Genomic DNA, 25,767 nt, shown 5'->3' on the forward strand with positions numbered 1-25,767 from the left:
TCCGTCCGAATAAGAACCGCCTCCCCCCTCAGGGAGCCCTGGAAATGGACCAGAGCCAGAAAGACCGCTCTCAATTCGCGCCAATTCGACGACCGACTCACCTCCCGAGGTGACCAAAACCCCTGAACCTGAGCCGATCCCATCCACGCCCCCCAACCGGAGAGGCTGGCATCCGTAGTCACCACCACGGGTCTCAGAGGTGACAAAGAAACCCCTACCTGAAGATGATCTGCATCCAACCACCATTGCAATTCCCTGTGAATCACCCCGGACCCCTGAATCCTGTCCTTCAGAGAACCGGACCCCAGCGCCCACTTTCTCAAGAACCACGTCATCAAGCACAGGAGATGGAAACGCGCCCAATGAACCAGAAATATCACTGACGCCAAATGACCCTGCAGACGTAACCATAGAAGAGCTTGTGGTGCGGTCATTAATACCACGTTCTTTACCAAGGACTGGAGTACACCCAACCTCTTCTCTGACACCGTCACTAAGCCTAGAAGAGTCTGAAATCGAGCCCCCAGAAAAACCAGATCCTGGGACGGAATCAAATCTGATTTCTCCCAGTTGATTAAAAACCTGTGGTTTTGCAGGACCCCCAGAACTCGGGCCACCTGTTTCTGCAACAGGACCCGTGACTGAGCATGAATCAAGATGTCGTCCAGATATGGATGAATAAACACCCCCTCTGAATGTAGCAAAGCCACCAGGGGGGCCAGCACCTTCGTAAAAATTTGAGGAGAAGATTTTAGACCGAAAGGAAGAACGCAAAACTGGTAGTGTTCCTGATCCACAGCAAACCTCAGGAACCTCTGAGAAGACCTCGCCACAGGCACGTGTAGGTAAGCATCCTGCAGATCCAGCGACACTAGAAAGTCCCCTTGCCTGACCAATGGAAATATAGTCTGAATAGACAGCATGCGGAAATGCACCGTCCTGATCCAAGCATTCACATCCTTCAGATTGAGCACTGGGCGAAACCCCTCTGAAACTTTCTGCACCAGAAACAAGACCGAATAAGTGCCCTGACCTTGTTCCTCCAGCGGAACTCGGGAAATGGCCCATTTGACTAGCAAGTCCCGAACTCTGTCCAATAACGCTCTTCTCCGTGACCCCCCTGAAGGCAGAGGGGAGGGACGTACCCCTGAATCTGGAGATACTACCCCAAAATCGATGACATAACCATTGGCCACAATGTCTAGTACCCAACGATCGTTGACACTCTCCTCCCAAGCTGAAAGAAAGTGACTCAGCCTTCCCTCAACCGGCCCTATGCCAGGCCCACAGTGATTGTCAGGACCCCTTCTTGAACCCACCCCGGTTCGTAGGAGCTGACTTCTTAGGAGAAAAACGTGGTTGAAAACGCCGTTTTCTAAATGAAAAGGATTTGGAATCCCTATTCGGAGAAGATCGGGAATGCTTCTTCCACCCCTTACTGGAAGTAGAAACCCCTTTATAAGGCAAGGCATGCTTCCTTTCTTTAAATGCCTTGGAAAGCATGGATGGCAACTGCTCCCCAAACAGGCTACGACCTTCAAACGGCAATCTCAGCAAGGCAGCCTTTTCCCCTGGGTCAGCTTTCCATGAACGCAACCAGAGGGACCTACGAGCCCCAATCAAAGCACCCGAGGCCAGAGCCGAAGTACGGACCACATCCGAAGACACATCCGCCAACAATCTGGCCTGCTGTTCCATACCAGCCAGGAGCTCTGAACATTCTGCCCCTTCCTGAACAGCCACCGCCAGCTTATCAAAGTCTTGCACCAAAGACTGGGCCGCATAAGCCGAATAAATACCAGCCCTTAGTGCCAGATTCTCACCGGCAAACGCCCTTTTAAGACCTGAATCCACTTTACGGTCCGTGGTATCCGTCGGCACACAATCCTCCGGATTCACTGCCGTTTTGCCAATCAGGGTAGCCAGAATTGAATCCAGGCGGACCGAAGGAGGTAACACCTCCTCCCCCTCAAGCAAATATAGTTTCTGCAGGAAGCGTGGAACCTGAGCTTTATCCACATCCTTCCATTCTCGAAATACCATATCCTTCACAGGTCCCTGAAAAGGCATGGCAAACTTGGCAGGCGTCTGATATTGTGGAAATAAGTGAGAATCCGAGTTTGAAGGTTGAAACACTGGGAAACCCAAATTGTCCCGAACATGTGCCATCACCTCCCACATTTCTTCTCTGGATACATATTTACCCCCAGATGACGTAGAAGGGGCCTCATCACCCTCACTATCTGATGAGGACTTCCGTGCAGCAGCCGACGTATGAGAATTTTTAGACTGACAAGTCCTGGCCACCCCTGCTTGAAGAGCCCTGGTAACAGCCACCTCAATCATCTCCTGCACCTCATCTCTAGACATGAGGGGAGTACCCCTATCCGGCAATTGTGAGCCCCCAGGTGTGGAAACTCCAGCAGCACCCTCCTCCTCCAAATAAGGAAGAGGAGACAATCCTCCGTCTCTTTGCCGGCACCTTAGGCATGTCACTATCCAAAAATACACTGATCAACCCCTAAAATGCAATCTCCCTATATAGAGATCGTCCCAGGAATCCACCAATCCTTTAAAAGGTCAAACATAACTGCCCCCATCATAAAACAGCGGGCAGAACGCCCGTTCTACCTGAACCTGCCAAAAATCGCCGTTCCGCAGCTCCCCGCCGCTCTGCAGCGCGGAAACCCGGAAATCGATGCCCCAGCCAAAGAGGGCCGACTGACCCCGTCAGCCGGCCCTCAGTCCGCGATTTCCCGAGCAGCCCGGCGGCTCGTCACAGGACGCGACCAGCTGCAGAACTCCTCGCGGAGGCCCGTGTCCCGAGGAGTGCCTCCATCGTAGACCTCCAGGCCCCGCCGTGCAGGTAAGGGAAAAAGAAAACGTCTAGCGTGTGCTAGAAAAAAGAAACAGGAGGAGATAAGGGTGGGGGAGGTTTTTAAAAGGGGAAGGGAGGGTCTAGGGGGAGGCGGGAGGCCTCATTGGTTTAAAAGGAAGGCGAGGGAGGGACGGGAGGTAATGTAGTTTAACATTATATGCCAGCCTGATTGTCAGAAAATCTGAAGCTCACATCCCCCAATCTTAATGACCAACCTACGCTCCTGCATCGGGGTTGTAAAATACAGCAATAATCAGGGCTCAAGGGGGCCCCTTAGTGCTCGGGCCCTGGTGTCACTGCACATGCTGCACCAAATTGTAGCTACGTCCCTGGGAGAGAAATTAAATGAAGGGTATAGCTTCCAAAAGAGAGGGATGTAAGAGGGGCAGAATCTGATCAAAAAGGTATGAGAATTAGGGAGGACAGAAGGGAAAAGGTGAATGTAAAGGAGAACAGGTGAAGTGAGGTAAGATGCTGGGGGAGAAAAGTGGTAAAGATTGGCATATGGAGGGGAGAGGTGGTTGTTAATGGGTCAGAACCATCTACAGGATGGTAAGCAGGGCTAGATAAACTATGAAGATAAGAGCATGGAGGAGAGAGGTGTGTTAGGGGGACAAAATGAGCAAGAGTAGGGTAGAGGCAGGTGAAAGATTAATCCTGAAGAATAGAACATGGAGGGAAGAAGTCATGTAAAGTGGACAGGACCAGCAAAAAATGTTGAGGCTGGAGAGAAAGATAAAAGTTGAAAGGAAGAGCATGGATTGGAGAGGTAGGATCATAAGTGGTGGGGAGAGAGAATGGTGAGAGGTAGGTAGATGTAAGCGAACAGGACCATCAAGAACAGGTAAGAGGCTGTGGGAGAGAGGCAGGGGAGAGAGAGATGTAAAAGGGCAGAATCAATGAGAGAATGTTAGAGGCTGGAGAGAGATGAGAGGTGAAGTGTACAGTCGACAGGAGAGAAATATGAATGTAAGAGGACCAGAATCAGTGAGAAAGGTAAGAGCAGTGCTTATCTTGAGCAAGCGGTTGCCAAAGGGGGCCGCTAGCACTTATTTTTCTGTATCAAGCATTTACTGAGAGGGCGAAAAATACACTAACAAGAAAAGAGAAAGATAGAAAAACAGTCACCAGAGGAGAGAGCGGGAACCTCTAAGATTGAGATAGATGGGTTGGAGGTGTCTAGCAGTGGATTAGAGAAGCTTGAGCTGGATTCAGGACTATTCAGCCTTGGTACTCGGTGCACCTTAATTGGGGTGGAGCCAGTGAAAGAAGTTATGAGATTTAGAGTGATGAGAGGTGAAGGGTATTGTATGGATAAGAGGCATGGATATAAGAGAGGCAGACCTATCTAGAGAACATAAGCAGAGTGGACAGGACAGAGAAGCAATTGTGGGAGGTAGATGGAAGAAAGCAGAATTACTCAAATATGGTAAGAGGTTCGGGGTGGTAGACAGAAGGAGGAAGGTGGATGTTAGATGGGCAGAACCAACAAGAGAAATTTAAAGGGTTGGTGGGAGAGGAGAGATGATGAGTTGATCAGGGAGGCAGAGGTCGAAGAGGGGCAGAACCAGTAAGAGAAGGTAAACAGAAAGATGGATGGAGGAAGGGGAGAGGTGCATGCAACAGCGACAGAACCAACAAGAGCAGATAAAGTAAAGGGGAAAAGGAAATGGGTAGGTGGATTTAGGAGACTAGAACTAGCAGAAAAGATAAAAGGCTGAGTGGAGAGTTGAGATGTCAAGAGTTGGGCATGGAAGGGAGATTTGAATGTAAAAGCGACAGGATCAGCAAGGGAAGTTGAATGGCTGGATGGAAAATTGAGAGGCAAATGGTAGAGCACAGAGAGGAAAGATAGATGAAAGAGTGGCAGAACCAGAGAGAGAAGGTAAGCAGCTAAGTGAGAGATATAAGCACAGTATCCAGCCATTCCATTTCTGTCTTTTAAAATAATCAGAATTAGGGACGGTATTAATGAAATGAAATACCAAAAAAGGTTCTATATGACTAATAATGCCCCAGTCCTTAACACACATCTCACTGTGTTTCTGTGTGCCCAAAGTATCCTGTGAAGTGAGAAGAAGTATAAGTTACCCCGAAAGACTTAAGCGATGTATGGCCTGGTAAAAGGGGCCCAGGCTCGGATAGGCAAGGAGCCAGAAAATCCAAAGTTGTCTGACAGACATATGGCTGGGGCCAGCAGGTGGGACACTTGTTTTTATTTCTGTGGATAAACTGGCCCATGGACTGACTTGGTCATTGGTGCTGAACTCAAATTGCTGCTGGCGACTTAGGGTTGGTATGCACGAAGTAAGTTTGACAGTATTCTCAAAGTCCTCCAGCTCATTGTCATGTGCAGGATGATAATGGGCCGACGTGGGCAGGCACAGCAAGGGTGTGCCTCCTCCCACAACAAAGAATCCCAAAACTCAGGGAGTTGAAGCAAGGCTGGGGCATTGCTGCTTTTTAGCAGCAGTCAGAATTGGCTTGTGTGGGAGGTGAGATAAAGGGTGGTGAGCGTACAGGGAGTCGGGTCAGCTAAAGGGCGGGGGGCATTCCACAGAGTACATCAAAACACATAAAATTATCTACCAATCATTAAGCTTATACGAGTAGGTGTCCAGAAGATTCAAGGAGGCAGATATTGCACTGGAGGTTATAAGGCCCAAAAGGGTTTGGTTAGGAAGCTTGTACATGGCTAGAGTGATTTGTGGATGATCAGAGGGGTCTTGCAAGAATCTTGCATGCAGTTATCTTTTTACACAAAATTCAAGTGCAATTTGGTCATAAAATCTTAGACATTAGTTGAGCAGCTTTACCATTTGCATTTTGGCAAGTGTCTTCCCTTTTTAAAATGGTAAATCTCTGGGATTTGGTAGCTTTAATTTGCAAGTCACACATTACACCCCCCAACCTATGCATATCCCACCTTGCTGGATTTCCTATACTTATAGATGTAAACTACACAGAGTCTACAATATTAAGTCCCACTGAAAACCAAAATGCCTTATCCATCAATCTCACTGGCATAAAGGGAGGTTTGGGGTGTCACTTGAAGATCTGCTGTTAGCACTGGGACAAACTGCACTGGAATTATCATGAAGTAATCTGGAAACATTCAGTGAACATCGTAGTAGTGATATTAGTTTTGGAGAGATGTAGGCCTAGCTTGTCCACCAAGTTTGACCAATGTAATGTGTTTCCAATCAACAGTACTTTAAATTATTTGTACTGGTTTTATTAGGATTAATATGTATATTTGTAGCCATTTTACTGTTATCCAGTGGTGGCTTGTGGAAGGGAAAAGGGGCGGTGCGACGTGGGTGGGGGGAGAAATAAAGTAAAATAAAAAAAATATAAAAAAACGTACCCTAATGCTGCACTGCTCCTCCATCCTCGAGTGCAGGCACAGGCTCCCAGCCTGCCCTGAGGCCAGTCCTGCCACTGCTCAGAGCAGCGTCAGGATTGGCTGGGAGCATCCAGCCAGGACGATCCCAGGCAGACTGTGGGCCTGTGCCTGCTCTCTCCAGGGAGAGCACACTTCTCATGTGTGTTTGGCCGGCCAAACACACATGCGCTCTGTAGGGAGTGCACAGTGTAGTCCCCTCATCCTCTTCACAGTCTGTGGCCCCTCCGCTTTTGAATACAAAACTATAATAAACATAGCTTGTTATCATTTTGTATTAAAGGGTTTGCAGCTGTGCTGGCAGGATGGGGGGTGGGGGGGGGGGTTGGGACAGGGGACTGGGGGTATGGCTGCTGTTATCCAAACTAGGTGAGCAGCTTCTTGCTAAATTGCTTCAGCCAGAGAGTTGTCAGTTGATGTCTTGTGATATCATATATATATATATATATATATATATATATATATATATATATATATATATATATATATATATATATATATATAGTGCTTAATTTGTGCTTGAGCACCAGCATTTATTTTTGAGGGTCGGTGCTTATTCTTCTGCCTCAAGCATTTACTGCAAGCAAAAGACCCATTTGGGAAAGATGGAGGAAGAGAAAAATGAAAAAGCGTCACAAAGGTAGAAAGGAGAAAGCTGCAAGAGTTAGCTGAAGGGGCAGGGAGTGGCTGTAAATGGACTGAAGAGGCCCGAGATGGCTTCAGGATTACGCTGCCTCGGTATTCTGTGCAGCACATTTAAATACAGTAGCCCCGTGTTTAAGAGGAGGGCTTTTGGGGCACGTTTTTATTTACAAATTAAGCACTGTATATATACACTAGGACCTGCCGGCTTCCAAACAGTCTTCGATGGGTAAAGTACACTAGTGCCCTTTACCAAGGATGCATGCTGCAGCGCTCACAAAGTAAAAGGTAGCAGATGTAAACATTGTAGGCTTTCTGCGTGTGTCATGTAATCCGGCACAGGTTTACCTATCAGTCACTCGCCTTCACGCGCTCGTTCTAGGATGCAGTACCAGGAAGTACAGATGAGCTATTCCAGGCCCTGGGGACATATACCTAGCAATATTCGTCTGATGAACAAAATGACATACACATGTTTAACTGTGCATGCTCGACAGCAAGAGATACCCGTACCCTGAATAGTTGCTCACAAGGAACGCTTTAGAAACGATCTTCTGTTTTCCGGGCGATTCGTCTCTGACGTAGTTAATTATGTGCACCTCTCACCTTCCCTGTCTTTTCATCGCTTTGTCAGTTTGACCATTCAGTTAAGAAATCCAATGCCTGGACAAGTGGAAAAAGTAATTTAAATCCAGTGTGTACTAATAAGACTTATTTCCGGCGCAAGTCAAGTTCGTCTCTGTTCAGCGTCCAAAATGGCTCCTTAGCAACAAGGGGATTAAAAAAAATGCTTAAAGCGGAGGGTGTCACTGTGCCAGTTTCACCCACAGCACCTGGAGTAAGGACATAAACATCAGCAATTATTTCGTTCTAAGGAGAGCTGCGTTTAACCCACCTAAAGCCTACTTGGATACAACAGGCGTGAATTGAAACAGGTAAAACGCGAGACCGGCAGGATCCTTTAAATATTTTAATCATAGTGTGACGGTAGGCGGGGAGAAAGGGAGCATGCGTGATTGCTTTCAAGTAGATATTGTTTAAAAAGCAGTAATATTTCCTAATCTAAAATAAACACTTATTAGTGTTGCTTTCTTTGGCTCGCATTTTAAACATCGACATTGATTAATAATAGGTAACCAAATAGAAGCAACTATACTTTATCATCATAACATTTGCATCACCAGTGCAATTACACTGCAGGAAAAGTATTACACTGTTTTGACTAATGTAAATATACTAGAGTTACGATTCTTTAAGCAATTTTTTACAGTCCGATAGTCAATATACTGCTTTAAAAGGTGTACTAAATATATTAACACCACTACTATGTAAACCGCAGTGCATATAATTGAAATACTATGTTACGTATTGTCGAGTCCAGTATAGTATACTCCAGTAAATACTGCAACAACAGAGCTAATTAATGTGTAGTTTAGTAAATAGCATGTGCCACAGAACTGTTGCACGGACTGAATAGTTCTAAACAAAGGCTCAGGATAATATAATCTAAAGTTAATGCATGACTTTACTAATCAAAGGGAGACTTCGCTTAGCTGTTGGAAATGTGATTGAACCTATCTGAGGTACTGCATTGACAAAGCAATCAAAAGCTTCACTATAATTACAAATGCTGCAGATGATACAATGTAGAATAGTAATATATTAAATTATGTAGTAAATGCAATATTGATATTTTGTTATAATAATTTACATACTGCAGGTATTTTTTCCAAATGCTTCTAAATATCCTGTAGTAAATGTACTGCCATTGCTGCTGTATAGTCGACTCAATATCAGCCCACTGCAGTAAACAGCATTCATAAATAATCCGTTTTTTAGTCAAAAGTGTTACTTCAAATATTACAGTGATATTATCAATTATGTTATCAAAGATGTCATGAGTGTCGTAATTTGGGGGTAATTAGCAGTGCATGGCGAGGGCGCGAGTTATAGTTACCTTAGGGCACGAGTTATACTTACTTGAGATAACTCTAACTATAACTGTTGAATTTTTGTGGTTTTGTACATTTAAAATGTGAGCCTAACTATAATGTCCCTATAACATTTGTTTTCTGAGTGAATTTCGATGTCTTTTTTCAATTCTATTTCCTAACGATAATGACCCTATAACCTTTGTTTTTGCTTGTGACTTTCTATGTTTTTTTAAATGTATTGTCATTTTTATTACTATATGTTAATCCAGCCTTCGGCCGTGCACGGCCAAGGTTGGGCCAACCCCCCTATAAGCACCCAGCCTTGTACCATCCACAGGCCTCGCCTGTGCCACAGCGGAAGTAGCCCGCAAGACCAAGCCTGCAGCCAGACCATGTGGCCAACCCCTCTAACCAACCAACCCCACGCTGCACATTGCCCTTTTGGCGTGCATGGAGGGAGTTGACCACAGCCTCTCTGGGCATGAAAATAGATGTGAAAGGGTGTATCTGGGGGTGAGAGTGGCTGTGAGAGTCTGTCTGGTTGTGATAGTGCATGCATCAGTGTTATAGGTGTGTCAATGTGTGCGTGTGTCTTTGAGTAGGTGCATGAGAGTGTCAGTGGGTCTGTGAGTAGGTGTGTGAGAGTCTGAATGAGTCACACCTATGGTGGTTGAGCCTGGATGTGTTTTCTTTTTTACAATGAAGGAAAGACTTTAATGGGGATTCAGTACTGTTGTAATTATAGTAATGATTCAATGTGGAAAAGGATTAACCAACAAGCATTTCTTATAAGTCTCTATTTTTATTGGATAGGTGTGAGATTTATACTCTTTCTTTTTCTTCTAATCACAAGCACTTGTTCTTTTGGCACTTTTCTTTGTCCTTCTATTTTGGTGTTTTGATAGGGGATTTGATATGAATTTTTATGTGAATATGTAATATATTTTTGTATATAAAATAAAGGATGTGTTCCAAATAAGTATGTAGTGATGCTGCATGTGAACTATAGGATATATATATGTTGTTCAACTGACAGCAACTGAAGCAGGATACAAAATGGAATCACTCGCACAAAATGGAGTCGATGGTCAAACATGGAGTCAGTGGATAAATACACAAAACATTACAGGGGGGCACACGTCCTCCCTCATATCCCAGGGCCATAACATAATTAAAAAGGGGGAAGGCCACGTGACACCCCTTCGCCTACCTTCAATGGCCCTGGGAACCCCATACCCCAGGGCTGGCTCATTTGCTGCGTCCTGGGGAGCCCACTACCAGGACACAGTATTTTCCCTGTCTGCACTAACTCGGGCAGGGAAACATGTATTTGCTCCCACCTGGCAGGAATATTTTTAACTCTCCAGCCAAATGCTCCCACCTCCTGGGAGCAGACTTGAGATCTGTTACCCTACCCACACTGATGCGGGTACGAAACAGATCAACAGATTGCTGCCCCAGAGGTTGCAGCATAAGTAGCTGCATCCTGCTGGAGGGAGCAATGCCGGCTCCTGCAGCATGTGGGGAACTGGCTGGGGCTACGGTGGCATTGGGGCTCCTCCAGCAGCCCCCACTGTGTGCATGGTGGTTGCCCTGGGTGGGCACCGGAGCATCTACATATTTAAAAAGGAAGCCCCGGGGCCAAGATAGGTTCGGGTAGGGCAGCTGCATGGTCCCACTCCCCTTTAAAATAAATAAGGCCCTGGCAAATGGGGTCCCCAGGGCCTAATGAGTGTAGTGGAGGGGCACTCCCTTTTAAAATAAAATAAATTCCTTGCCTGAAGGTTGGGGACCACAAATAACCTCCCCTATAAAATACATACAGCCTTGGGGGATGGGGTTCCCAGAGCCTAATGAGACTGGGGAAGGAGGCCAGGCGGCCCCTCTCCCCTTTTGAGAAACATAGACAGCCCTGAGGATAGGTTCCCCGGGTCCAGAGAAGGTTGGGGGGGGACCCACCCCTCCCATTTAAAAGAAATAGAGCCTTGAGGTATGGCGTCCCCAGAGCCTTCTGAGGCTTGGGGAGGGGGCCATATGGAATTGGGCAGATAGTATTAAAACCACAGTGCTCACATAGAGCTGTCATGCAACCTGGCGAGTGACACAGTTTGCCCAGGGATTTTGTTTAGACCATAAGAGAAGAGGGATTTCCTGAAAGACTAGCGGCTTTGTAAGGCAAGTGGGCTTCGCAATGCAGGACTGAAAATCAGAACAGTCATCACAAAATCTCAAACCAGTTCCACAGTGCTCTGTGCTAGCAAGCATAGTAAGGGAGCCTGGCCTTCTTCAGGTAGTAGGTTCTTACTACAACACAATTTTCGAATCAGTGAGTCCATATGGTGCATATTCATGTCATTGTTTTAAAAAAACATCCAAAGGTCATTGTTAGTTCGAAAGGGGAACTTGTACATTGCTCCAAAGCTCTAGTTCTGCTCATTGTGACAGAAAACACTCAGCATGGCAATAGCTGCTCGGAGTACTACAGCTTTTGTTCAGGTTGCAAGATCTGGTATATGTGATTTACTATAAATGAAGAGATACAGAATACGTCAGAGTTATCTATTTGCTTACTACTACTGCCTAGCTCACTACTACTGCAATTATGTTACCCCATTGCACTAGTATAAAAACTTCACAGTGACATGACAGCTTCTGTATTGCTGACATACATACAGCACCCCAACATACTGCTGTGGGGTGCACCTCAAGACTGACTGTCTGTTTTTACACCCATCACTTCTGGTGCACATACATCTCTGTCAGTACACCTCCATCCTGACCAGCAGTACCCCATGCTATACCACTCATGACTTCAAGATAGTGTGAAATAAATTCATGAATTTGATGCGAAAGATAATGTATATATATTTTGCTCACTAGTCAAACATTTGTGACAAAAAATCTGTACATTAACTAATTAAAATCTTTTGGACTAAAGCATCCCAGTTACAGAATGGTACAGGGATGAATAAGGAAGTTCAAGACCTAAGCAGTCATCATTTTCATATATTTTCCAGGTAACCCTTCCCTGTCAAATCATACATTTGCAAATTCCTGTATTGCTCCCCATTTGATACCCTTTGAATAAAGCAATTTCTTCCCATTGATCCATCTCCCCCTTCAGTGAGAACATGTAATGGTTTCCATCTTTAATTTCTGTTTTCCAGAAAGTTATATCCTTTCTCTACCTGTTTTCTCTCAAAAGAAAATTGGCAAACTACTGCATTCTACTTTTCAAATTTCAGCTGTTCTACTATTTCTTCTTGATGAGAAAATCACTTCCTAGTCATTTGTCTAGATCAGTGCTTCCACTGAAAGCATTTCACTTCTGACTATGAAGGAAAACTCAGGAATGGAATACTACCACTTTTACACTCCTTTATTCATCTCTGTTCCACTTAGAATTAATCACTGCTTTTGATTGATTGCGCTCAGGTCAATATGCTCATGTTATCCTCTCCTCTAGTACAAACATTGCTGCACGGAAATCAGTGTTTTCGGCATACTTAGGCCTATATTTATACTTTTTGATGCAAATCAGCGCCAGGGCAGATTTGCGCCAAGTGGTTTACCACCGGCTAACGCCATTCGAACGCGCCTGCCGGGCGCCTTATTTATGGAATGACGTTAGCCGGCGCTGCGGCCTGGTTTGCGTCAAAATAAATTACTCTAACCGGGCAGTGGAGGCGTAGGGAAGAATGGGGGTTGTACGCCAAAGAATGGTGCAAGCCAGATTAGGGTAAAAAACATTGGCTCTAACCTGACTTGCGCCATTTTCTGACGCACAACCCTCATGGAAATGACTCCTGTCTTAGCAAAGACAGGAGTCATGCCCCCCTGCCCAATGGCCATGGCCAGGGGACTTCTGTCCCATGGGCATGGCCATTGGGCACAGTGGCATGTAGGGGGGCCCCAAGTTTGGCCCCCCTATGCCACTCTAAAATTTTTTTTACTTACCTGCCCTTACCTGCACTCACCATGGATGGGTCCACCCCATCCATGGGTGTCCTCCAGGGGTGGGCTAGGGTGGCAGGGGGTGTCCCTGGGTGCAGGGAAGGGCACCTGTGGACTGATTCCATGGTCTCCCACAATGGAAAAGAGCCCACAGGTCTCTTAACACCTGCCCTGACCCAGGCATTACATTTTGACGCAAATCGGGATTTATGTCATTTTCCGGCTCCTCCTCCCAGCAGTGCGCCTTTTTTGCCTGGTTGGATAACTATGGCGCACAGGTGTTTAAGTAATTTTTTGGACGGGAACGCCTACCTTGCATGTCATTAACGCAAGGCGGTTTCACACATCCAGAAAATGACTCACACTGAGATATTTTGACGTTAGCGGGGTCTAGCGTCAAAGTATAAAAATGGTCTTAGTTTTGCGCCGAATTTGCGTAAAATAAATGACGCAAATCCAGCTCAAGCAGAGTATAAATATGGGCCTTAATTTTAGAAGTCGACACTTGGAAATATTGCCTACCTTTGTACCTGGTATTGGAACGTCAGCTTATTTTAAGTATAAATAATATTGATGCTCAATAATAATTTCAAATTAAAATGTTGTTTCTTTTGTTTTTCAGACAATAAATCAAGAATCAGGAAGGGCAGAGAGAGTTGCATCTGAAATAATCCACCATTCATGGAAAGAAAACAGCTTAAGAAAGAAATAAGAAAACTTCTGTAAGTAAGATGCGGTTTTATAGTAAGAGTTATGGTCTTTAAAAATATAACTGGTAAGTAGAGTACCACCAAGCATTTCATTATTCATAATATGGCAGGAGTGAAGAAGGAGGTTTGAAGGTTTCTTTCATATTTCTTAGTACGGTTTCTTTTTTGAACACGTTATTTTTGGGGTTTTATAAGGGAATCAAGAGTGATTACAGCATCGAGATGTGACAGGTTTGGTACACCATCAATGCAACCGGTCGAAATTGAGGCACAATGTTCACAAATGTGTATAAACGTGTTGTGCACGCATATTATCAATTACAAGTCAGAAACGTTTGTCGGCCCATTCGTCCTTCGTGGTAACAGTCGAGCACATGGAAGGACGCCTGGCTTGATGGCTGCTGAAGTTCCTGTCCATTTTGACACACATTTTAAACGGTAGCCACACCCATTCTATCATTAAATCGTGCAGGCAGGCGATCTATAGCATAGATGTGCCACACCTTGGCCCACCACAATGTGAGGTCCGGAGGGAAGTGGGTTCTTCCAAAAGTGGACTATTGCGAGTCGTGCTGCTAAAAGGAAGAGGTTAATTAACCTGCCCCTAATTATAATGTAGGGATAGACCAAGTTTTCCCCTGCCCCGCCCAAGTACCAGTGGGTGCGGTGGCAGAATTGCTGAGCAAATCTGGCAGATCTGATGGAGTACCTCACTTCAGAAATGCTTTACCGGCACACACTGACACGACAAATGGAAATATGTGCCCCACTCCCCACAACCCCTCCACCAGCCCAGAAGCCCCAGTCTTAGCAGGTATCTGTGCTGGGATAAAGTAACGCCTGATGTATATTTGGTAGGCGTTAGCTTTGTGTTGAGGGCAGATGTATGTCCCAGCCACCCACGTCCTGAGTCGATGTCACAGCTCATCCGCTATTGGTGTTCCGAGATCCTGTTCCCAACATGATTGGTGTGTGTGGCTGCATGGCTGTGAAAGGCCACAAAGGGCTATGTATACGTGAGTAAAGTCCTTTTTCAGGTATTCCTGGGCGAACAATTGATCAAGAAGTGCTTTAGCCCTGCTTCCCTTTCCCTTGACCGTTTCCATGTTTGCCCAGTGAAGGAGTGGGATGAGGCTGAACGTTTGTAAGGGTTTCTAATGCAATATATGCATATTGAAGAGAGTGAATATGAAAACTGAATAATCATTTTTTAAAGACTCATAGAGGTGTGATGAGAGAAAGTGCCTCCAACCATCTATTTATGTCAAATCAAGATAGCCAGTAAAAGTAAGCAATATCTCATTTTTCTCTCATGTGTCCCTCTATTTTGTGCACATGGATACCTGATGTTTTGGAATTCTGATCAGTGAAGGACTACTTACGGTATGAGTCTTTTCCTAAACCACAAAAACTGTTTGACTAGTGGTTGACATAGTTCACGTTTTTTTGGTAATGTCAGCCGTTTACGTGCACAAAACATGCAGACAGCATAGGAGTGGAATATCACATGTGAGCTGCAGCAGGACACTTCTCACTTTCGTCAGGAGCAAAGCCTATGACATGAGCTGAAAATCCACAGCACCACAGTGCAGACCAGATCTCAGTATTAAAATCCAAAGTGAAACCGTTTTTGGCTTTGCAAAGGTACAATTTACACTAGGTAAATCAGTTATTATCTCATGTAATAGTAAGGTGCTCAAGTGTAAAACACAGAAGCTTAATCCACGTACATAGTTAATGGTGTAAAAAGTACCACCTACCATGTGAAGCTGCAAGCTGCAAGCTTTCAAAAATGTATAAACACTTTTCTTGCTGCATTTAACTAACTGTTAAAAATACAAATCATTAATCAACATTGCATTTTATTTTACGACACAAGAATGAACTTCTCCAAAATTTTATTTATCGGCCTGCCTTTAAGCAAATCACTTTGAGCCTGGAGGCTAGAATCCAGTGCCATGGCTGGACGCTGTGCAGAGGTTCTATTATACCTTCTCTCATCCTTGGATACGGTGTCACACTTTCATCACCTGAGACTTCCAGTGGAATAAAAGCTTTCTGGACTCCACTCCTCCTTCTGTTTGATAGCCATCTTCACTCTTCATTCTTTAAAGCTGTACAAAAACATGCACTGCACCAGTGTCTTCTGTCTCAGCAGCCATCCGTTAGACACACTACAAAGAGCACCTTGTTTAGTCAGGAATTTTGCCATACTATTTGACTCACCATTGTCCTAAACTGGTCAGATGATGGCTTTAACTAAGGCTGTCCATTACCATCTTTACAATCTTCAAAAAGTAGCTCCATTATCAGAGATACCTTATTACATATATCACAGTTCGTTTTAGTGATGTATAGGGTGATCTTTTTTAGATTAATATATTTATCTGGAATTTGTGCAACTATAACCCATTTTTGTTTCTTATATGGAAATCACTGCAGGGGCTTAGCCCCACTTATTTGATTTAAATGTTGTAATTGACTGACACAGTTGAAGTCTTTTATATTTGCATTTTTTGGTATGAAGTTTTACTATTTTGTATGCACTTTAAAGTTTGATTTCTTCAGGCATATGTGCAAAACAAAAGAAAGTGTGAAGGTAGATCTCTTGACCAAGGTGAACCTCTAGGTTTTGCCTGAATTTGCTTCATTGCTGATCAGCTATGGAGGTGTTAATACCAGCGGCAGCTGCCTCAAATCTCAAGGGGAGGGCCAGGTGGGGGGAGGGATGGAGACGGGGGGGATAAAAAAAATATTTTTAAAAAACGTACCTGTTCCCATCGCCCCCTGCCGCATTGCTCCTCTGCTCTTCTTCTGGTGTCTCAGCATTCACTGGGACACCAGCACAGGCTCCCCAGCAATACTGGCACTGCTCTCATGCTAAGCCTAGCATGAGAGCAGCATCAGGATTGGTCTGAGTGGCTTGGACTGCCACTGAGACACTGCCCTGGGGTCTGTGCAGTTTCTCCAACCTGACTGTGTTGCACAGCTGAGTTGGAGAAACCTAACTGCGCATTTGTGTTCGACTGCCCCACACACACGTGCGCACTTAGTGCACAGATTCCACTCCCCTCTCACCCCTCCCATGGCCCAGCCCCTCCCCTGCCTGCACATGCTAATGGCAGAGTCAGCAGCTGAAAGAAAAAACTGTAATTAAATATTGTTTTATCTTTCAGTTCTTGGCTTAGCCAGGGAGGTGACACTCCTTCGCCATTGCGAAAGAGCTGCCCCTGGTTAATACAGGAATGTCTTTGCTTGGTGTACAGTTGTTCTTCCCCACCACGAATGCCTGACTGTATGTATCTGGTATTCTGTTTTTTTTTATTTTGGCCTTAGCCTCACACTGATCTAGTGTGTGTACTGAGGCCTAGGCCTGTACCTTGACAAGAGTGAGTACCAGGACCTTTCCTGGATCTGGAAGGTTGCACTACGCATGCCCTCATTTCACTGACAGTGGACTACTGTCCCTGTCAGGGGTTTAGCGCATAGAGCAGTGGTAAAGCTCTGGGTTTATCCAGATCCTAGCAATAAGTTTCAAAATGTACACTGTGCTTGTTTATGCATGTGGCCTGTGTTGTACATATGTTGTATGTATGAGTAAACCAAAGTCATGGAGGCCCGGGGGATCAATTTGGATGGCCCTGACCTAGTCTAGTGCATAAGAAATAGGTAAGATTGTTTTCCCAAACAGTGCCATAAAGACAGGAGAGAGGAGACAAGACTAGGTTGGAAATTCAAGAAGGCTGTTAGCTGAGTATAGCACTGCCATTGGGTAAATAGAGAGGATGAAGGCTGGGACTGGAATCTCTGTTGCCCAAGTTGAAAGGAGCCTTTAGGTGGCCGCAGTCTTTTGTCTTTCCCTTTATCACTTTTCAGTGTGGCTGGTCACAGCCAGTTGCAGAAAGATCACATCTCTTTGGCCTTTCTTGTGGGAGCTCCAGGCTTGAGACTACCCTGGTGTAGGGAGCATCAGTTTACCCAGAGACTGTATTGGGAGATGAGCCTGGAGAAGACACTTGAAAGGAAAATCACCCTTAACCATGATTTAAAGTGCAGATAGTGGATCCGCTTCCCCTGTCTTCTTAGGCTGTATAAATGTGGAAAACACTGATCCATTTGTCGTTTCAGTTCCAAGAACACTTATCAGAGAAAGACATTCTCCAAAGAGTACTCAGCAGAGTGCTGTGCAGCAGGGGCTTGTGTACAGCTAAACCTCAGCTTTCTGTGGGTGAGGGAACATCACCTGAAGGTTAGCCTTATTGGAGGAAGCTGCTCATTTGACCTGAAGTGCCTAAAAGCCAACATGCCTGCAGAGAGAGGGAACAAGCCTGCCAACCCTGCAAAATGCGTGACTGTGCTGGAAGGAGCCGGAAGCAGTGAGACCCTGGTGCTCCTGAAGTCTGCTAGAGCAAGGAGGCAGGAGGAGAGTGATCTGCATGCCCAGGTGTCAGCGGGTATCAGACTCTCCTAGTTGCAGTTTCAGCTGGGTATCACAGAGTTAAGTCTGCTCAGCGCCGATACATGAAGGACTGACCGTGGTTGTACTTGTGCTATGGTGACCCAAAGCTCATCCTGTGCTGCTGTGACACAAGTAAGTGAGACCCTGGGTCATTCCTTGCCAATGTGACCTAAGCTACTGCAATTGGGGCTCCTCCCGTGCTGTTGTGACATAGAAACTCTAATAAGTAGCTGCAGTGACTACCTTGTGCCACGACTTATGGCACTGTAGTAGGGCCCGGAGGAAAGCCTAGCAACAAGTAGTGTGTAGGAGTGTGGCTATCCCGATGATCACCCCTATTGGTCACCGCTACTTAAGGTTATTTGAATCTTCAAACAAGAGGGCCTCTGATCTTGGCATTTTGTGATGTAATGCTTTTCTGTAGGCACATTCTAATTGTTTAATATTCCTATTTTTGACATGTTTATGTCTCTTTAATGATTATATGTCACTCTATCAAGTCAAATTGGTTTGGGAATGTTAACGTGTTTATTTCATAATTGTAATGTTGATTTTTGGTGTTGCTGTGCAAGTGCCACATGCCCTTTTCTCGGAGGAAAACATTGATGTTTGTGCCAAACTACCAAGGGTATGTCTAAAACCTGTTTTTACACACGATTGTTTCCTGTGTTGGAGCTTAACCACGGTCATACGAAGCCTCTCTTTCCCATAGTCCCACAATCTCGTCTTACACTTGTGGAGTTACACAAATCCATTATATCTAAACACTGTATAAAATATAATAATACAAGTGGAAGTTGAGTCGGTACCTTTAAATTATAAACGAGGATTGATTATACAAGGCATAGAACCCGCTTCTTTCCTAGGGGGGTGTGCCAAAGGCCACAAGTCAGAACTCAAAACATCCAGGTTCCTGAATTAATCTCCTACATGGATGCTGATGACAACCACATGAATTCCTCAATATTATTATTGCATCGTTTGAGAAATGTCCAGGACTAGATGGGCAGGCACTGCCTCAGGCTCAACTTTGTTGAAACATAGATTGGTGTTGGGGCAGAAAGAAGTTATGGGGCTTACCATACCTCCTAACTGAAATAAGCTCTTGCGAATAAAGTTATAAAAACATCAGGCTTAAAATTAGTGTTGATTTCTCATGTCTATTTCCAGGTCACCTCAATCACATCTTCTTGTTTTTTTTTGGGTTGAGGATACTGAGAAGAATTTTCTCACATTTGAACCCAGACAAGCAGACCGCCATACTGTTTTAATTTGTAGGCTCTAGGTTGTATTATGACAGTGCTCTGAATTCTATGATTGCAAAGGGCTGTTTTCACAGCTCTGAAACATACACCCTTCACTTTTCACTGTAAACTGTCACCTCTAATGCTATATTTGTGCTCCGCCCCTTGTTTTGCACTACGTACTTGTGTGTATCACTGTGTTGCTCTGTAGATAGGTTTATTACGTGCATACATACACAATAGTCCTGCTTACATCCTTTTTGGAGCCCATAGGTATGATCATACATTGCCTTCGCTGAGGATATTTCATTTCCTCCCATGGTCTCCCAATATCCCAAATAATATGAAGGTTTTCTGTATTGTGCAGAGTCCATCAATGTTTCCATTTGTTGGGCTTCTCAATGATAAATCACACACCAGTATGGTATGGCGGACTAAATAATGGGTGCAAGATCAAATTAAAGAATCATATTCAAGACAGGCAGGCCTTTTTTGTTTTATCTCGGGCTGGCATACACATTTGGTATATCAAGAACTTCTGACATGAGTCCGTTTAATCTGATAGTGCAGGATATTGTATGCAGCCTTGTAGAAACCCAGATAACAATTTCATCGTAGAAATAAACAGTATGTGCACATCAATAAGCCGTGTGTCTTGTCACGCATGCTGAGATCCTTGTTTCATGGTCTTCTCCACATCACATAGTTGCAAAAGGGGACACCCTTTCAGTCCAGGCTCCAGCCTTGTGGATTCCTATTCTCTGCAAACTATGCATGGAAGCTAGGTAGCTTTGATTCAAAATAAAGCTGAAAATAGACTTGTTCCCTTGCTGCAGTAGCTCTTTTGGTTATTTTGCATCACATGTTATTTATATACCACAAAGCAGATGGAAGGCTATTACGACTACTACCAGTGCTGCTGCTTTTACTCCACTGAGAGGGTCCGTCCAAGGACTGGAAACAGGGAAACAACAAGAAACAACCCATCCAATGTCCACAATTAATAGTTAGGGTGGTCATCTATTAATGCTCAAACTCTTGATGTCCAGTCAACAAAGCTAGTGGAGGCCCGATAGTTGGTATTCACATTGGGACACAGTCCAGGCAGTGACCAGTTAAGGTCAAAACGGTACAGGATTTTGACTTAATGGGTATTAAAACCTCAATGTTTCCTGTATTGAATCTGCCCAGATGTAGTCAGTATTTTTGGTTGGCAGGGGCAACGAAGGTACCTTGAAACACAGACTCCCTAGTTGGGACTTGAGAACTGTGAAGAAGGATACTAGTTTAGCCTCAAGTTCAAATAATGATATCTTTGGGACACTAGGCATAATTTCAATGGTTCTACAAACCGGATGCCTGACCAAATAATACCCCCAGATGTATAATGATGAGGAACAACATCCATCTCCCTGTAAGACTGGATGAAGCATGTATGGACTTCCGCAGATTCCAGTTGTTACCAGGGACATTGCAAGCTTCCTACTCTCCCAATCAAGGAATTCATCTATAAAGGTTGTAAAATTATGGTCATAGGGATGAACCTGGCTTGATTCTGACCAGGTGGCCTGTGAGGACCTTACTTCAAATTTTGAATACTTCTTGTCAGGGCAGAAGACTTCTTTTTAGGCGATGTAGTGCTTTAGCTTGTGGCCAGTGTAACATAGATTGCACACTGACTTCCTTTCTTGGTGCATTCCTCTCCCAAGGTTTTGCCCAGCATAACCTGCGAGAGGAAGGAGGAGCTCAGGTACTGTGGTAAGGAGACAGCAGGGAATCTGGAATATATCTCAGTAGCCCACCAAATAATAGTATTGTCTCCAGGCTATTCATAGACTTTAAAGGGGTTGACCGATAGGCTGCCTCTCCACTAAAGGTTTGGGTAAAATGGCCATGTGCCACTCCAGTATAATCAGCTGGTACCAACTCTAATTTCGAAAAAGCTGCTGTAAAAATACTCTAGCCTCCTTTGACTGTAGGTGAGGTTATTTTTGGCCAGCAGAGCCTAGAGCTCTGTCATCCAGTGTTAGCAGAAAATCTAGTGCACCTCAGTTGGGCTTACAGATTCTCCCACTGGGGGGGAAAACACAGGCCAGACAAACCCCTATGGTGGCAGAGTGGTACAACTTTCCTAGCCATGGCAAGACCTTCATGTATACATCCAGTCTCAATTTATCCAGGGTGTAGAGGATGAGCACTCCTCCTGTTGAGAAAAGTCACAGGTTTAAAAAGTAGAAAAGACACTTGAACACTGAACCTAAGCAGGAAATTGGCTTTCAGCAGACATTCAACACACTGAAGCTATAGAGTTACTTGGCATTTGCCACCTGTGTGAAAAAGGGAGCTGCCAGAATATCCATTAGGAGTAGCTAAGATTTCTAGTTGGTTTGTGAATCTGCCCCTCAGTGTCTGAGCCCCTTTTAATATCTTGTGGAAAGGTGGGAGAGCTGTAGATGAGGGATACTGGCAGTCTGACTGCCACACAATCTCTAGGGAAATGGGGGATGCAGTCTCATTCCATCATTTGTAATAAGGTGGAGTTAGAAGATCAGGGAAAAGAGCATATGTTCAGAGAACTCTGAAAAAAAGAAGAGCATGGAGAATGACCTGTGATGTTAGTGCATCTCACTGGGAAGTGATACTATGTTTTGTGCAGTATTAGCTATCCTGGTCTGGGTATATGGTAGGGTTGGTTACGTTGTGAAAAAGCACTTTGTTGTGATCTCTAAATAAACCTTTGCTGTACTGCGACATTGGTAATTAAGAGCAATTTGAGTTGCCTCTGGAGGCAGAGAACTCATATAATGTCATACTGAAATTGAAATTTGATCATGTCTACTTATTGTCTAAAACCTGGCCTGGAAATTCTTCCTCCTTTAGATGAATTACCTCCTGCTGACCACACCTCTTTTGTTCCAAGCCCAGCCCGTAATCCAATTGTTCTAGTGCCATGCACTCTACTAATCACTCTCTGGATCATACACATTCCACCTATCTCCATCAGAATGTTCCTTTAAAATCTGGCCCTACCCCAGAGCCACAGTGCCACTTTTTGTGGTCAAACTACAGTCAGCACTGCCGACAATCTCACACCACGACAGAAAATATACTCCTATTTATGAATGGTATAAACAACATGTAATGGTCAAACCTCAGCCAACAATGCCAAGACGCTCACACCATGACAGGCAGTACACTTCTATTAGGGTATGGTCCACAGGGGCGTAGCTTCATGAGGGCTGTTTGTTGTGTTACACCCTCTAATAAATAGTTTTTTAGGAAATAGCTGGGTACAGGTGCTTTCAGTCGGGTGAGGTGTCTTCGGATTTCACTAAGTATTTTTACATACGCAGATAGATTAAAACAAACACACAGAGGCCCTCATTACGAGTTTGGTGGGCTGTGGAGAATGCCCACCAAACCTGTACCACCTTCAGGTGGCCTGTGTGGCCAGAACACCGCCGGCCCTATAAGGAGTTCACTGCAGGGCCAGGCAGATGGAAACTGCGTTTCCGCCTGCCGGCCTTGCAGTGAATAGGGTCTTAACATTGACGCTGGCTTGTAATTCGGGCAGCGGAAGGCGCAGTGGGGCTGTCCATGGGGGCCCCTGCACTGCCCATGCCAAGTGTATGGGCAGTGCAGGGGGCCCCATGGGGCCCCCAGCACCTCTTTCCACCACCCTTTGCATGGCAGGGCTACCAGCTTGCAAAGGCTGGTTCAAAGGGGACTCGTAATCAGTGCTGCCCTGGTGGATTACAACCGTCAGGCTGTCGACTGGCGGCAACCTGGCGGTGCTGGTGGTCTGACTGTGGTGCTTTTGCCAAAGTTGTAATGTTGCGGCGGTCCAACCGCGAGCATAACCCTTGCGGTCTGGTGACTGCCAGGGTCATAATGAGGCCCACAGTCTCTCTCGCTCTCTCCTGTCTGATTTGAAGTTCTTTAAAAAATGTTGGTTATCTTGCAAAATATTTTGTTTTAATCTGTACTGCTCTCATGATTGTTAGGAATCTGAAGCTCACCCCACCCCCCAAATCTTACTGACCAAGCTACACTCTTGGGTATGGAGTAATCAAGATCCGACTGATTTACGGGATTTGATATTTTTTACAACAAAAACTAGCTTCACAGAGATCCCATCTAGTAGCTCAAATCAGAAATGAAAGCTCTCTGGGGTCATGACATTTCCCCAGCTGCCCTAGTTCAGGGGCTTCCATACAGAAGAAGATCGGAGCGCTTTTGTTACTATAAGAGCATGAGGAACCAATCCTGATTATTTGAGCAGAGCTCGCTCCTTGCCCTTGCCTGTGGCTTCATAGACTACAAACCAGATAGTAAATTATTCATTAAAAATCTCCTTCTGTTCCGATACCTGGGGAAAGGGCTATTGAGTTATCTTTACAAAAAATACTCATCTTGTCTATTCAAACCTTTTTACTTTATTGGTTCTACCTTTAGCTTGGAAGGTCACTGAAACTGGCATTAATGCACACTTGTTCTAAAATGAAATATATTTATTATGATACTGTTTACACATGGATAATGGTGATGTGTGAGCACAGTGGTGTTCTCATGGCCTACAATATTGCAGCACATGCAAATAATGTTACTTATTTCTACAGGTTTGCATGATTTCTTGCAAATCCTCCACAATATTCCTGAAATAACCTGCATGAAAACTAACTTTGACTTAAAACTTCCCACTCTCAATTCTCCTTTGTCTTTCAAATGACAGTCTCATTCCTTTCCATCCTCTGCATGCCTCCCTCTGAGCACAGCCTCACTGAATAACTTGCATTTTTGCCTTAACCCTTATTATTGATTCTCTGCAAATTGCCCACACCTTATTTGAAAGGTCACAACTTCTTTTCAGTCATACCCTGCTCCCTAACAATACCTAAACGGTAGCTCATCTGGTATTACTTTCAACCAATGCATGAATTCACACACCCCCTCTCACTAGAGATCACATCTAATTTCTACTAAAAATAATCTGCCACATAGGAAGTGGAGTAAAGGCATGGAATGTTCCTGTAGAGCACAAGACTAATCCAAATAACCAACAATAGCTACGTAAAATGACAACAATGCCTCATCAGGGGTAGTAAGTTCTTCATAATGCAATCTCAATACAATGTATAACCCGCTCTAAAACTAAATCTGTAACACTCAGTAGTCAGACAGTCAACTGTAGTTCATACAGGCTTAATAATTCCCTTTTACTGCTTGACACACTCACTCACATAAGACAGAGCTGCTAAGGGTCATATTCACCACACAGTACTTTACCAGTTCCCAGCAAAAAAACGCCCCATCACCAATGTAACAGGCACATGAAAACTGAAGAGATCTGCCACACATCACTGGCCAATGGAGAACTCTAAAATAGTGCAACACTGCAGGGGCTGATCAGCAACATAATACATCCGCTTCTCACAATGACAATCAGATTGAGGAAGCTTTTGAGAAAGTACTCCCCAGCATGTCTCTCCACCACTTCTCCCTTTAACTTATGATGGCCCAGGACCCTAAACCTAAACAAAGTATCTCAGAATGGACAACCCAGTGCAGTAACAAGCTAAGTGAACTAGGAATTTGAGAATTACTAAAAAGTGACCTGCAGAGCTGCTCAAAGCCACCACCTTACTGTGCAGCCATCTCACATCTTTATCTTTCACATTGCTAAACACTTTATCCCATACCACGATAACCACACCTCGGTGGTGCTCATGCACAACATGGAAACACTTCCCACATAGGATCAAAACAAAGACACTTTCATCCAAACAAACTACATGGTGCAATGTTGTGCCCATGTAGGCAACCGCTTCAGCACCCCACATACGGGTAGTAAGCACTATATAGATGTTGCAATACAGTACACTACAATAATATCTAGAAACCTACTCTCTGCTGAAACAGGCCCATATCTGGGCTGTGGGATCAAATCTGTTTTAGTTGTGAAAATGGTTATGTTATTGTTAGACCTGACAGCCATAGGGTGGTCACCCCTAACATTTTGCCTGCCTCCCTCCACTTTTTGGACACTGTTTTTGCTGGCTTTTAGACTCTGCACACTTTATCACTGCTAGCCAGTGCTAAAGTGCATATGCTCTCTCCTTTTAAACATGGTAACCTTGGATCATACCTGATTGGACTGTTTAATTTACTTATAAGTCCCTAGTAATGTGCACTATATGTGCCTAGGGCCTGTAGATTAAATGCTACTAGTGGTCCTGCAGCACTGGTTGTGCCACCCACTTAAGTATCCCCTTTACCTTGTCTCAGGCCTGCCATTGCAAGGCCTGTGGGTGCAGTTTCACTGTCACCTCGACTTGCCATTTAAAAGTACTTGCTAAGCCTAAACCTCCCCTTTATCCACATATAAGTCACCTCTAATGTGTGCCCTAGGTAACCCCTAGAGCAGGGTGCTGTGTGGGTGAAAGGCAGGACATGTACCTGTGTAGTTTACATGTCCTGGTAGTGTAAAACTCCTAAATTCGTTTTTGCACTACTGTGAGGCCTGCTCCCTTCATAGGCTAACAT

At 44.7% G+C, this 25,767-nt stretch overlaps 1 protein-coding gene across 1 annotated transcript in view; it reads left to right on the top strand.

Annotated features, from left to right (window-relative positions):
• Nucleotides 1-7,712: 7,712 nt before the first annotated feature.
• C3_1H2orf80 (chromosome 3_1 C2orf80 homolog) overlaps nt 7,713-25,767 on the top strand; it is a 457,377-nt gene continuing 439,322 nt past the window's right edge. Inside the window, exons 1-2 of the mRNA XM_069225947.1 lie at nt 7,713-7,858; nt 13,434-13,533. Coding sequence (XP_069082048.1) covers nt 13,493-13,533 — 41 coding nt within the window. The 5' untranslated portion in view covers nt 7,713-7,858; nt 13,434-13,492. The remainder of the gene's footprint in view (nt 7,859-13,433; nt 13,534-25,767) is intronic.

The sequence above is a fragment of the Pleurodeles waltl genome, chromosome 3_1, assembly GCF_031143425.1.
Source record: "Pleurodeles waltl isolate 20211129_DDA chromosome 3_1, aPleWal1.hap1.20221129, whole genome shotgun sequence".
NCBI lineage: Eukaryota > Metazoa > Chordata > Amphibia > Caudata > Salamandridae > Pleurodeles > Pleurodeles waltl.